The following is a 14,918-nucleotide window of genomic DNA, read 5'->3' on the forward strand; positions in this document are numbered from 1 at the left end:
CCTTGTATTGGGAGTTCTGTGTGCTTCTATGGTCTGAGCGATTATTTCCTCCCCCAGTTTGGTGAAGTTTTCAGCAATTATTTCTTCAAATACACTTTCTATCCCTTTTTCTTTCTCTTCTTCATCTGGTATCCCTATAATGCAAATATGGTTCCTTTTGGATTGGTCACACAGTTCTCTTGATATTGTTTCATTTCTGGAGATCCTTTTATCTTTCCCTGTGTCAGCTTCTATGAGTTCCTGTTCTCTGGTTTCTATTCCATTAATGGCCTCTTGCATGTCATCCATTCTGCTTTTAAGTCTTTCCAGAGATTGTTTTATTTCTGTAGTCTACCTCCCTACTTTGTCGGTTAGCTTTTGCAGTTTTCTCTGCAGCTCCGTCAGCATGGTTATGACCTTTATTTTGAATTCTTTTTCAGGAAGATTGGTCAAGTCTGTCTCCTCAGGTTCCTGCTGGGGAGGTAGGGTAGGGGTGTCTCTCGGGTTCTGCTGTGCCGCGGCTTGTATCTTACCCCCTTCGTGAAGTGCTGGGTTCTTGCAGATATAGATGTAGTCTGGCTGTTGTACTGTATGTTCTGGTCTCTCTTTTAGGAATAGTTAGTTGTATTTTAAAAAATATATATGGTTTTGGGAGAAGATTTTCACTGCTGTACTCACACTGCCATGTTGGCTCCTCTCTCACAGCTCTCTTTTTAATGGCTATATAATAGTTATGGTGTCTTTTTAATGATTATATAATAGTTATGTTGTCTGGAAATCCACTCCAGGGAGGTGAGAACTCAACCCAGGAGAGGGTTCTTGATTCCTATCTAGTAAAAATTTACAAGCAGGTGCAAGGGTAATTTATTAAAAAGAATGCACATACTTAAGGAGAGTGCATGCATGCTCCAGAGGTGAGCAACGTTGGAGTGTCTTTTTGAATTCTCATAAAAGGTTTAGTTTACTGTTGGGTGGGGGTTCAATGTAATATTCATCAGGTAGGTGGTATTTTCTTGAAATGGGGAGGGTTAGGATCTGCACTCTTTTTTTGTCCTAATATGGTCAGCCTCAAAACTCATGGCACCAAGGGGTATGATTTTTAGTACAATGAACTTAGGGGTAACTGGGGGACATTTTTCCAGTAGAATCTAACTGGTTTGTTTTCACTTAATGTGTTTTGCTAGCTGTCCACATAAACTGGGCTCAAGCTTTTCTTGACTCACCAGGGCCTGTCCCTCTTCCTAAACTACCCTGACTATGCCAGTTACAGCTCTTTTTGATGTCTATGTAGTAGTTAATTCCATAAATACCACTATTTATTCCTTCACTGCCCACTTTATCTGTACCCCGTGGAGGGACATTTTGTTGTTCCAATTTTTTACTGTTGCAAAGAGTGTTGCAGTGATCACCTTGAACATATTTTGGGGTAAATCTACAGAGTAAATTGGTAGAGACACAATTGCCCAGTTGATGAGAAGTATACTTCATAAAAGTTGATCAATAACAGCAAATTGCCAAATTGTACTAATTTATACTCTTATCCAACAATGTATGAAGGTGTTTACTTCCTCACTTCTGTTCTAACATTGAATATTATCAAACTTTAGAAATTTGTTTCTCTGAGAGGTGAGCAATTTATTTTCCTTTGATTATCAGTTTAATAATTATGAATGAAGTTGCACTCCTATTGGTATGTTTATTGGCCATTTATTTTTCTGAAAATAGTCAGTTCTTGGCCCTATTTTCTATTGGGTTGTTTATGTTTTTCTTACTTATTTGTCTGCACTTTTATAAATTAGGGAAGCCAGTCTTTTGTCCATTATGGGAATTGTAAAATTTTTTTCCTTGTACATCATTTACATCCTGATTTTGCCTTTGTATTTTTTTGCCACACAAATGTACTTAATTTTTATATTGTCATGTTTATTAATTTTTTATAGCTTCTGAGTTATCCATAAAATTTGATTACCCATAATTTATTTTGGTATAAGGAAGAATGGCTTTAGCTTTATCATTTATAGTTTCTCTAAAATATTAGCCAATGGTCCCAACATGATTTTTTTACCTTTATAGTTAGAGAGAAAAACCCAGTGAACATTATATACTACCACGAAATGCTGCAGCAGGTTTGAAGGTTAGTTTTGGGGCAGAGAAAAGAAATAAATAAATAGCATGCCAACATTTCTCAAAACATCTTTTTATTGTGTACTATTGTTTTTTCTGAACATTACCTCAAAAAGGTTGCTAATATTTATTAAATGAGTAACAAAAACTTTTATAATCAGTATACAACTTAAAAAGAGAGAAAATTTATGAAAGTGATTTTAAAGCCTAAGAATGATTAAGGTAGAATTCTCAAGTTGAGAAAACGTTGTGTGTGTTCAAATATGTGGCCAGGTTTTTCCCAAAATCATCCTTTAGAAGAAAAGATACCTTGTATTGTAACCTTATAAAGGTTCTGATACAATGGAAGAATAGCACTATACCTAAGTTAATAAAATTATTTATAATATATAATTTTAAGTATATATGTTTAAGTAAATTGAGACAGTTAAATTGTAAGAGGTCATTGTAAGTTGATCATTTTATATACAACTAATTATTGAAAGTTAAGTTTTATATGTAGGCATTTGACAATTTATATACACTATTTTCATACATCCATTATATATTCTTTTGGTTTGTCTCATCAGTGAAATTTAGAGTTGGCTTATAGTCAGGCATGTTGGATATGATCTTGCCATTTTGCTATTGTTTGATCAAGAGTTTAGTGTGGATACAGTGGTTTAATACTTTACACTTAAAAGAAGTTCTGAAGTATAAACATCATGTAGAAAAATGGTTAAAAATACAAGAAGAAAATAGCTAGAATGTTTCACAGCATTTGGCTCTGGGCAGAGGGAGATGTGAGGCAAGTTTTTCACTTTTTTTCTATAAAGCTTAGAATACTATGTCCTAAAAAAGAACCACCCCAACTTATGAGGATGTATAGTATTGATGTCAATAAAAATTATTTTGAAAACAGTAATGTGAGGTTTGGTTCGGTTTGGTTAAAAAAAAAATATGAGGACTGTCTGGGCACTTCCTTTCAAGATTGTCTTTTTTCTCTGATTATAAAAATCACACTGCAAGCATATTCATCAAGGACCTGATCAAACTCAACATTTTTATTTTGAGATGTGATCTCATAACTGAGTCAGTAGTACTATTAAAAAATAACAAAAAAAGCAAGGCTTAAAATAAGATGGGAAAGAACTTTTTTACTGAATTCTGACAGTGAAAATAAATGTGGAGATATCAAAATGAGGAAAATAGCCAGTAATACTGTGCAAACCTGTAACATCATAACATAAATGCACCTTCAACTGAGTGCTTATTGAATTACCTTTAATGACCAGAAATACATTTGACATATCCTGTAAGCATATTAGTGTTGAAATGTTTGTGTAGTTCGCACACACATCTTAAAGCATTTTCAGGCAAGTTCAAATGGAAAGTTTTCAAACTACCTCCTTATTTCATTCTGTTATATGAGCTCTTTCTCTTTAATTCTTCTTGCCCAAAAGGGTATTGACAGTGGGCAGGCATTTAGGAGGGAGTAGCCTTCAGGGCCAAGGGGTCAGAAATCTAGGCCACAGTTTGGTCAAGAATATGATAGATAACATAATATGATGCAGGTGTAGACTGTTCTCAAGAATTGCCTAATTTTAAGGTTATTAAGGAGAGGTATGAAAACCTTTAGTTGATTTTATTCTGTCACATACATTATGCTTACATGGAATAATATTTTGGTAAGGGAGCAAAAGAAATTATTATGGAGTTCTTTAAAAAAGAAAGCAAAAATTACAGGTACTTGTGCTTATGCATATCCAATAGGTGCTCAGTAAATCCCTGTTGACCTATATCCGTTAACTTTCTTGTCTTTTTTTTTAAATTGAAGTATCTACTCTGTAGATACACAATCTTATATTGGTTTCACATATACAGCACAGTGGTTCAAAAGTTATTTTCTTTTTAGTTAACTTTCTTTTCTTAAAAAATGTGCCAAAATGAGTGAAAGAATCTAAGAACAAGAATATTCAGATCAGGATTGTTTGTAAGGGCTGAAAATTGGAAATATCTGCCACTAAGATATTTTAAAAATATGTATGTATACATTTGTAAATGCATAAAATGACTGCAAACATTAAGACACTGTTACCAATGGTTACCTCTAGGGAAGGAAACCAAGGCTGAAGGGGCACTTACCTTTCATGCCTGTTTTTTTTTTTACCTTTAAAATTCTGTACTATGTGCATGTAGTGTCCATTCAAGAAAATAAATGAAATTTGAAATAAAGTGGGTCAAATTTTCAAAGCGATAGTTAAACCATATTTGTCATCGTTTTCCTGCTCTTCTTCCTTCTAAGTGTACATAACTACCCTATTAATCTTAGAGCTCCACGTTTAATGTTACTCCCAAGCTCAAGAAGCTATAGCAGTTCCTTGTTGCCTGTACACTGGCTCGGTATCCTCTGCCTGATCATCAAGTCTCTCCACATCCTGGCCCAGGTCTCATCTTCAATACTAGTCTTAAAGGCTTTTCTCTCCAATGCACTTTGCTATAAGATAATTTTCCTCACTTTTGCCTGAACATATTAGGGACATTTCCATCTCTCTATGACTGCTAATGTATTTTTGCCCCTTCCACCTTTTTTCCATCTATTTTGTGAATGCTTCTATGAACTCCTGTTAAACTTTTCCTCAAAATCACACAATTTGGCATTTGATTATATAATGTACTCAAGTTTCATTCAAATTAATCATATGTTCTCAGCTGAATTAATTTGCTAGTATGTGAGGTTTGGTGATTAAAGTATAGTCTTATTCATGAGGAGCAGAGTTCAGTGGTGTTTCCATTGCAGTCTGATTCCTGTAAGCCAGGGACCATTCAGAAGATACAACAATTACACCTTCTAGTCAGAGTTGATGGTGGCCAAGACACCTGTAAGAGGGGGCGCTCTGTTTTGGAAGGATTCATTTCAGTTTTCTTCATCAACCCCACAACACAGTGTTAGCTTCAAAGGATGAGTAAATTGGCTAATACAAGGCACAGTAGAGTGTGCACCAGACCAAACTGAACCGAACCACCTGAGGAACAAATTCTTGAATAATAGGCCTTCTGAATTCTCATCTGTACTAAGTCAGTAAATAGCTGTGTGATGTTTGGCATTTTGCAGTTTTTACTAATTTGCTGTTATTGCTTCTTTTTTCTTATTTCAAGAATAATATATGAGTTTCTTAGCAAAAATAGATTAGTAAAAATAATAAAATACAAACCATCTGAGATCCCATTATCTAGTGACAACTGGTCTCTTTTGGTGTATATACTTTTTTTATGTGTTTTACATATATATACCATATATTTATAAAACTGGGATAATAATATACATACTTTTAAATTTAAATTTTATAGCTTTACTTTTTAAATTGAGATATAACTTATACCCAGTAATGTACATAGGTCTTAGTGAATTTTTACATAGTCCATACTGTTTTGTAATCATTTTTTTCACTACCAATGGAGTGTGAACATTTCTCAGGCATATGTTTCTGCATAATTTTAAATGACTGCATAGTATACTACTGCATGGGAACCATTGCTTATATGATTGTTTGGCATTTAATTTTTTTTCCCAGCTAACATTTAATTTTTTAAAATTATTTTCATTATTATAACTAATTTGGTAAAGATAACAAACATTGCTGTATCTTTGTACACACTCTTGATAATAATAGTTGGATACATTCCTAAGTATGGTAATGCTTAGATAATATTTATGTAAATTCTGATTTTTCCTATGTCAATTTCTGTTTCAGAAAGTGTGTACCAATTTCTTGTGCTGCCAGCAGATGTTGAGTGTGTCTAGAATTCTACTAACTTTAATATGCAGAATGTGAGAGCATGATGGTTTAGGAAAAAGAGCCTTAGAGTTGGATTTAATAAAACATGAGAGAATGCTTTACTAACAGTCCTTTCATAATCTTTTTTTTCTTCAGAACAGTATCAAAGCATTGTCTTGATTGTTCTCAGGATGGAGAGTAAAGACACAATACTCTTTTTTTCTAGTTAAGATTGTCTAGTGTTTGAGGGACTTCACATCATTTTTCTTTTTAATTGTGGTAAAATATAAATAACATAAAATATACCATTTAACCATTTTAAGTGTATAGTTCTGTGGCATTAAAGTATATTCACATTGTTGTGCAACCATTACCACCATCCATCTCCAGAACTTTTTCATCTTCCAAAACTGACCCTCCATTCCCATTAAACAATAATTCCCCATTTACCTCTCCCACCAGCCTGTGGTAACCTCCATAATTCTTTCTGTCTGCATGACTTTTGACTACTCTAGGGACCTTATGTAAGTGAAATCATACAGAATGTGTCCTTTTGTGATTGGATTATTTCACTTAGCATAATGTCTTCAAGGCTCATCCATGTTGTAGCATCTGTTGAAATATCTTTCCTTTTTAAGGATAAATAATGCTCCATTGCATGTATGTACCACATTTAGTTTTTCTATTCTTCCGTTGTTGAACACTTGGGTTGCTTCTACCTTTTGGTCATTGTGAATAATGACCTATGAACATGGGTGTGCAAATACCTTTTAAGTCCCTGCTTTCAGTTCTCTTGGGGATCTACCTAGGCATGGGATTGCTGCAACATAGGGTAATTCTATATTTAATTATTTGAAAATTGCCACCCTGTTTTCCATAGCAGCAACTTCACATCATTTTAAGGCCATTTGTCAGTTATTCTGGTCAGGATTTTGTGATACCCAAGTAGGCTTCCAAATACCTCAAGGGATGTGAAATTTCCCCTCCCCCCCAAAAAATTAATTATTTAATTATAATTTTTTAAAGATTCTATTCAGAACTTTTAGGAAGAGAGGGCATATAATGAGGGACTAGTGGAATGGTGTTTTGATGCCTTATTATATTCTTGAGAAATAAATCTTAAAAAAGATGTATATAGGTGGGATCAATGAAAAAGTATCTTTTTTCAAGGTGGTAATTCATAAGGTCATCTAAAGGATTAAGGCAGTTAAAATATTGTATCACTGACCACTGACATTCTTTAAGTCCTAGACCTGACCTGCATTTCCTAGGGCCACAATTAGCTGAAACACAGACTCCCTGGATCCACCTTAGGTCAGACATACTCCTGGATATGGAGAAAGCCAACTTAATAGAAAAGACACAGTGATCTGACCATGGTCATCATACAGTTCTCCTCACTGTCCTATTTTATTTCCCTCATAGCACAAATCACTGTTTTAAATGACCTTATTTGTTTGCATGTTTCTTGTCTGTCTCCTTTCATCAGAATGTAAGCTCCTTATGAACAGAGACTTGTTTACCACACCTTTTCCTGCAGCTCTGCTGGGCAGAGAATAGGTCCTCAATGAATATTTGTTGAATGAACAACTTATCAAATGAATGAAATTTTCTCTCCTAGTCTATTTCTACTCCTAACCTATTTAGAAAATTATGAAATATTCTGAAAACTCAGAAAAGCACCTATTGCTCATACTTAACAAATTCTAAGATTTTAATGTCTTTTTTCAAATTTTCTGCTATCCCTTAAAAGAAAGGTAAAAGATTAAAAAAATATAGAGGACATGGAGAGATGGCTAATTTGGGGAGTATGTAAAGATGGACAGTCTTTGTCAACCCACGAGACTTACAGTTCATTTGCCTCCTTTACATGAACTTAAACTACAGTTCCCAGACAGCACTGCAACAGTTAGACGCATGGTCTATTCTCTCTTCTGTGAACAGCCAATGAAAGGTAGAGTTTACAAAGGTCTAGGATGACATCTAGTGTATTGACTGTGGCCAGCCTTAAATCTAGTTATTGCTGTTTGGAACAAGCTGCTGTATACCAAGCTGATTTTAAAAGGCTTTTCCTGTTAATTTGTAGCTCATTGTGTCTCTTGTTTCAGAGGGAAGAAAAACTGATTTAGTAATCTAAATGGACTCCATACTGAATTACAACTTGGAAGATACTGAAGATTACTACATATTACTGGGATGTGATGAATTGTCCTCGGTAAGACAGTGGCTAATGCTCTTCTTTTTCACAACAGTGTTTCAAGTTTTTGTTTAAGGTTTTAACTTTGAACTTTTAGTCACGGTGCTTAAAAACCTAATCTTCTAATGCTTAAAAACCTAATCTTCTAATGTTTTAAAGCACTTTCGGCTCAGAGAAAGTTAAGGATTTATTTTAAATGTGTGTTTGTCTTTATTACATAGTGTCCTCTTGTGATTTTATGGACACTTCTGATTGAATATGTGTTTTCCAGCACATGGCCAGAGACTCTATTTCAAATATACCAAAAATATATATTTGAAATTTTATTGTAGTGCTGTTGGCAGTGTTTCATAGTATATATAAGCTAACTCTTTATTAGGGTAATTTACACTGTAGTTGAAATGAAATGTAGTTTTCTAGTAATTAGTGATTTTAAGTGTTTTATTGAAATATGCACTTTTATGTGAGCAGTTAAATTATATAAACCAAGAGACATCTTTCCATGTTATTATTTCAAATTGTGTGAGAGAAATTACTTCTTAAAAGGGTGGCTTCTGAAACAAAACATGTGAAAATTCTGGAGCTGTTCACCTGATCTATAATGGAATTATGTTTTTAAAGAGCCACATAGACAATTATAAGGTTTTAAAAGCTTTTTAAATTATGTAACATTTGTTTATAATTCTGCCTCCCAAGGGTAATACTATTAATGCTTGGTATATTAACCTCTAGTCTTTTTCATATATTTTTTGATGATCTGTTTGGGAGGATATTATATATGCTTGCTGATTTCTGCTTTTTACCCATTAACATTGTAACAGGGATTTCTCCATGCTATTAAACACTCTTCATACACATTTTAATGATTGCTTCTTTCATTTTATTGTTGTACAACAGTTGACTATTCTCTTATTCTCTTATTATTAAATAGTTCCTTTATTTCCAGTTTTTCAGTATTTTAAAGGCTGTTAAGATGAATATGAAGTATATTTCAATTATATTATTAAACATATTCATATTTATATTTTATATAATAATTCTTTAATAGTTTTATTTGACTGAAATATAGCTATTAATATTAACATATTTTAAGGCAAAGTATTTACTTATCTGTTTCATAAGGCTGGAGTTTAGTAATAAAATGTGCTTCATTTTGTTTGCAGAATAGAATGCAATATTGTGCACAAAGGATTAAAATATCTATGTTCATGCTGAGGAAGTTATCTTAGGTACCTTGTAGTTAAACACACACACACACACACACACACACACACACACACACAGAACAGGTTATAACAGTCTTTTTGTTGCACATTTCTTCTTTGGGGTGATATGTACTCTCATTCATTTTGGTGGTGATTTGCTTGTAGCAATTGAGAAAGCTTATTGCCATTTTTACCATATGTGTTATTGACACTTTGGATGATGCTATTGCCAAGCAATTTTTAAAAATTAAAGTATCATTGATATATAATCTTATGATGGTCTCAAATACACAACACAGCAGTTCAACATTCATACATATCAAGTCCTCACCCTCTCCAGTGTCATCACTGCCCATCAACATTGTAAGATGTTACAGAGTCAGTAAGTATGCTCTCTGTGCTGTACTACCGTCCCTGTGACCAACCTATATTGTGATGGTGAATTATTGTGCCCCTTAATCCGTGTCTCTCTCCCCGACTGCCACCCTCCCCAACCCCTCCTCTTTAGTAACTACTAGTCCCTTCTTGGTGGCTATGAGTCTACTGCTGTTTGTTTCTTCTGTTTTACTTTGTTTTTATACTCCACAAATAGGTGAAATCATTTGGTATTTGTCTTTCTCTTCCTGGCTTGTTTCATTGAGCATAATACCTCTAGATCCATCCATGTTCTTGCAAATGGGAGGAATTATTTTCTCTTTATGGCTGAATAATGTTCCATTGTGTATATGTACCACAAATTCTTTATCCATTCATCTACTGATGGACACTTAGGTTGCTGGGCAATTTTTTTACTGAAGTATAGTTGATACACAATATTACATTGATTTCAAGTATTATCACAGTGGTTCAACAGTTATACACATTATTAAATCCTTACTCAACTAGTGTGGTTACTATCTGTCAACATAAGAAGATGTTACAGAACCATTGGCTATATTCTCCATGCTGCACTCCCATCCCCATGAGCACCTTACATTATAACTGAGATTTTTATGCCCCTATTGACAAATAACTTTTGAAGGAACTATTTAAAATCAAAAGAATATAATTCAACTTGGGAAGTTTCACAATTTGGATTAAAAAACATTGTCATAATAGGTGATAAAGTAAAGGTGATTATATCCCCTTAATAATTCTCTTGATCCATTTAACTGGTCTTTTATACTTATGTTATGTCTTTCCAGTCTGCAAAGGAGGATTACTTTTGAATAGACTACAAAAAATGATCCTGTTGTTTATAATGAGTATAAGAGTTTCATTTCCTGGTTACCAGTTATACTCATACTTGTCTGTGTATACACACACACACACACACACACACACACACACACACACATACATATATATGCTACATACATACTGAGGCATATATTAAAAGGAGACTTAAAGTATTGTCTTGACATTCCTTCTTCTGGTTGTATTTTACTGATTCTGTCAATGGCATAGTATGTGAAGATAACAATCATTTATGTAAAATGAAATGGCCCATCACAATTTTGTCAATTTCTTTTATGTATATCTTTCCCCTCTTCTTTTTATATGTATCCTTCACATTTGAAAAAAATTTAATGCCATTTTTGGGTACTTAGTGTGACATATCCTTTACTTGATTTGTATTAGAAAGATTTCCTTTACTTCAAATATTCCTTGATTTTATGCTCTAAAAGATTGACCAGTACTGTTCATATCCCAAAGCAATTAAAAGTTAGAATTTCAAAGCAACTTGATATTTTGATTCTACTTATAACAGTTGAGTTTAGACACACACATAATTCTTTTGCTTTAGTATACAGTTCTTAAAATTTAAAGCTGGTATTGGAAATTAATTAAATGATAAGTATAAACCATGGGAGGATTTCCATGCTGTTGAGTAGAAAACAACATACCCCTCATTTCAAAAACATTTACTGAAGTTTGATTCCAAGGCAGCTTTTTCCCCTACATCAGATTTTACACGAAGGGACACAGGTTATAAAATCCTCTAAAGTTCTTACTGATGCATACAACACATACTAGTGGTGTAAAGTATCCTCTCTGGTGTGGATCTTATTTGGTGTTTTAATATTTGGTCACCATTTCGGTAGTAATGACAAGAAGAGTTCCTGATGTCAAGATTTCATGGACTTGAAAACTGAGCATAAATTCCATAAATGGAAACTTCTATATTTTTTCCTATTCTCTTTCTAATTAACTTCAGACCACCTGGGTTTAAATCTTACCATTCTGGAAAAATTACTTAACTATTCTGTGCCTCAGTTTCCTAATCTGCAAATGTGGATAATAATAGTACCCACCTCGTAGATTTGCTGTGGAGATTAAATGAGACATGATACATAAAGTGCTTAAAACAGTGCCTGGCACATGGTAATTTGTGGTTGTGGTTGTGGGTGTTGTTTTGGTCTCACAGTAGTTAATACTGTGCCCTCCGAACGTTGCTAATTTACCCTATCCTATAATTCATGTTATTTAAAAGTTTTATTTTGAAATGATTTTTAAAACAGTTTTTGGTTCACAGCAAAATTGAGTGGGAGATACGGTGATTTCCCATACACCTCTTTCCTCCACACATGCCTCCCCCATTACCAACTTCCACCAGAGTAGTATACTTGTTACAACTGATGAACCTACACTGATGCATCATAATTGCCCAAAGTCAGTAGTTTACATTGTGGTTCACCCTTGGGTTTGTATATTCTGTGGATTTGGACACAGGTACAATGATAGTATCATTATAAACAATTACAGTATCATACAGAGTAGTTTCACAGCTTTAAAAATCATCTATGCTCCATTTTTTGGAATATTTTTTGACTTACAGAAAATTGGCAAAAATAATACAGAGAGTTCCTTATACCCAGTTATTTCACCCAGCTTCCCTTAATGGTAATATCATATTTACAATGATCAGGCCAAGTACAATTATCAATATCAGAAAACTAACATTGGTACAATAGTATTAACTCAATGGAGCCAGCAAGCATTTTTTGTATAGGACCAGATAGATAGTGTAAGGACTAAGGTGAGGCAGGCAGAGCTCTTAGGACGCTAAATTTAAGGAGGCACTAATTCTCAGTGTTGGGCAAGCACAGCAGCCTGATAGAGCAAGTGCCTCTTTGAACCTAGGCATCCTGCTCATCACACCCTGTGCTGACCTTGTGATAACAAATACCCTACACTTCGCAGGACTTATGGTGTCTTTCACAATTACTCAGCTCTGCCATTAGGAGAAAGTAGCCATAGATAATATGTAACTAAATGACCATGGCTGTTTTCCAATAAAACTTTATTTAAAAAACAGGTGCTAGGCCAGGTTTGGCCTGAGGGCCAGAGTTAGTCAACCCCTGATCTAAAGTGTAGATCTCATTCTAATTTCATCAACTTTTCTAGTAATGTCCTTTTTTTCCTCCAAGATTGAAGACAGGAGCCTTTACACTCAGTTGTCCCGTTCCCTGTTTCCTCCAAAATGACAATTTCTCATATCTTCCTTATGTTGCATGACCTGGACACTCTGAAGATTAATGGTCAATTATTTTGTATTATGTCCCTTATTTCTGATTTGTTTGATGTTTTCTTATGATTTGATTGGGGTTTGGTTCTCTGAAGGAATATGTCAAAAGTGATCTTGTGCCTTTCTCGGTATATCCTGTCAGGGTTCATGATGTTAACATGTCTTATTGACCTTGATCACTTGGTTAAGGTTGTGTCTGTTAAGTTTTCTTATGCCAGGTTTTTCCACTGTATGGTTACTATTTTCCCTTTCATAATTAACAAATATCTTGGTGAAGATTCTTTGGGACTATAGCAGATCTCCTCAGATGTTCACCATTAATTTTAGCACCTTTGGTGTATCTTACCTGTAATAGTTACTACTACAGTATTTGCCTTATGATAACTTTGTTTTCCTCATTGATTTTACATTTATTTCTTGGAATTCTTCTGTAAAGAAAAGCTATCCCTTCTCTCACATTTATTTATTTACTCATTTATTTCTGTCACTATGGATTAATAGGTAGTTATTATATTTTATGGTTTATAACCCAATACTACCATTATATATTTTGGTTCAAATTGTTTCTATAGCTCATGTTTTAATTAATTATCCTTTGATTAGGATGATGTCTGATGATCTCATGGAATTTATTTCAGAGATATTGTAATATCTGGAGTTTTGTGGGAAAAAACAAAGTGAATTAAAGTGATGGGTGCTAATTAACCCATTTATTAACATGAGTCTTCTCTTTTCTGCAGTATATTCTGCAGTGTGTACATTTCCATCACTTGAATTAGTTCATTCTTTTAATGAATAAATCACATTTTTCAGAAAGCTCCTATTACACTACAGCTGTGTTATTTGAAGAACATCAGTCAGTCTGTCATCAAGTATCTATTCAACATATTCAACACTTAGCATCAGGCCGGTACTTGAAGTGATGAGGGAAAACAAAACAAAACAAAAAGGTGAGCCATGGTGTGAGCATATAAAGAATTTGGCATCTAGTTGAGGAGCCAAAGCTAATACACAGGAAACAATTTGAGAACAAAAAAGTCCTGTGCTACATGGTTCTGTGTATAAGTCCAACAGGAATTAAAGAAAGACTATCTGAAAAACTTCAGTGAAGAGGTGGTGCTTGAAATGATCTTACTCTGTCAAAATTTAAGTGCATGGAGGGAGAGCAGAGAGCATTTGTGTGGCCAGGGAAAGCTTGGAAAAGGTCCATTGAAGTGGAAATCAGATTAGGTCCTATTTCACACGAGTATTTCCTGGCATAGGTCAAAATATTGTGCTAATAGGGTATGGAAAAGGTTAGTTTTTTTAAAAAAATTAGTTTTATTTTGGTATCATTAATCTACAATTACATGAAGGACATTATGTTTACTAGGCTCCCCCCTTCACCAAGTCCCCCCCACATACCCATTCACAGTCACTGTCCATCAACTTGTTTAAATCTGCCATATGGAACTTGTTAAAGGTCCCTAAGCCTGAAAAATTTGGCCACATAAAACAGTGGTTAAGATTATTGGATTTGAAGTCCAACTACTTAGTTAACAAAAAAACTCAGCTTTTTTAGTAACTAGTAAATGACTTCAGACAAGTTACTTAACCACTGACATTTAATTAAAAAAATAGCTACTATTACTGAGTTACTACTATGATCAGACTTTGTGTTAAGTGCTCTACTTACATTATTCATGTAATGTAAAGATACATAACTTGCCTAAAGTCTCAGGACAGAACTAGGATTTAAAACGAAACAATCAGATTCTAAGAGTCAGGAATCCTCTCTTCTCTTGCTTCTGTTATTGCAGTTATGATTAATAAAAGCAAGTCTTGATAAATGATGATAATAAGGATTAGATGGGTGAGTGAAATAAAATCATATCATAGATAGCCCTCAAACCTCATTTTACTTGGGCTGAAGTTTGTTTTCCCAAGCTATTAATTGGTAACAAAATTATCAGGCTTGAATTATGTCTTTTTTATTGTGGGAATTATGTCCCACCAGCAGTGTAGGAGGGTTCCCCTTTCTCCACAACCTCACCAACATTTGTTGTTGTTTGTCTGGAAAAGGTTAGTTTTTAAATTTTAAAATTTAATCTCTAAAATTAATATATATTCAATAAGGAAATGTGGAGTATGAAGAGATCTTAATGTTA

At 34.0% G+C, this 14,918-nt stretch overlaps 1 protein-coding gene across 5 annotated transcripts in view; it reads left to right on the forward strand.

The window, feature by feature from the left end:
- The window catches only part of DNAJC12 (DnaJ heat shock protein family (Hsp40) member C12), a 129,402-nt gene that overhangs the window by 56,250 nt on the left and 58,234 nt on the right, over positions 1–14,918 (forward strand). For 4 of the 5 annotated variants that reach the window (XM_073240977.1, XM_073240972.1, XM_073240975.1 and 1 more), the window contains exon 2: positions 7,970–8,076. In XM_073240977.1, the coding sequence (XP_073097078.1) occupies positions 8,063–8,076 (14 nt within the window). In that variant the 5' untranslated portion in view covers positions 7,970–8,062. Of the gene's footprint in view, positions 1–7,857; positions 8,077–14,918 lie in introns of those variants that run through there. The other variant, XM_073240974.1, reaches the window with a different exon arrangement.

This window comes from Manis javanica, chromosome 7, assembly GCF_040802235.1.
Source record: "Manis javanica isolate MJ-LG chromosome 7, MJ_LKY, whole genome shotgun sequence".
Taxonomy (NCBI): Eukaryota; Metazoa; Chordata; class Mammalia; order Pholidota; family Manidae; genus Manis; species Manis javanica.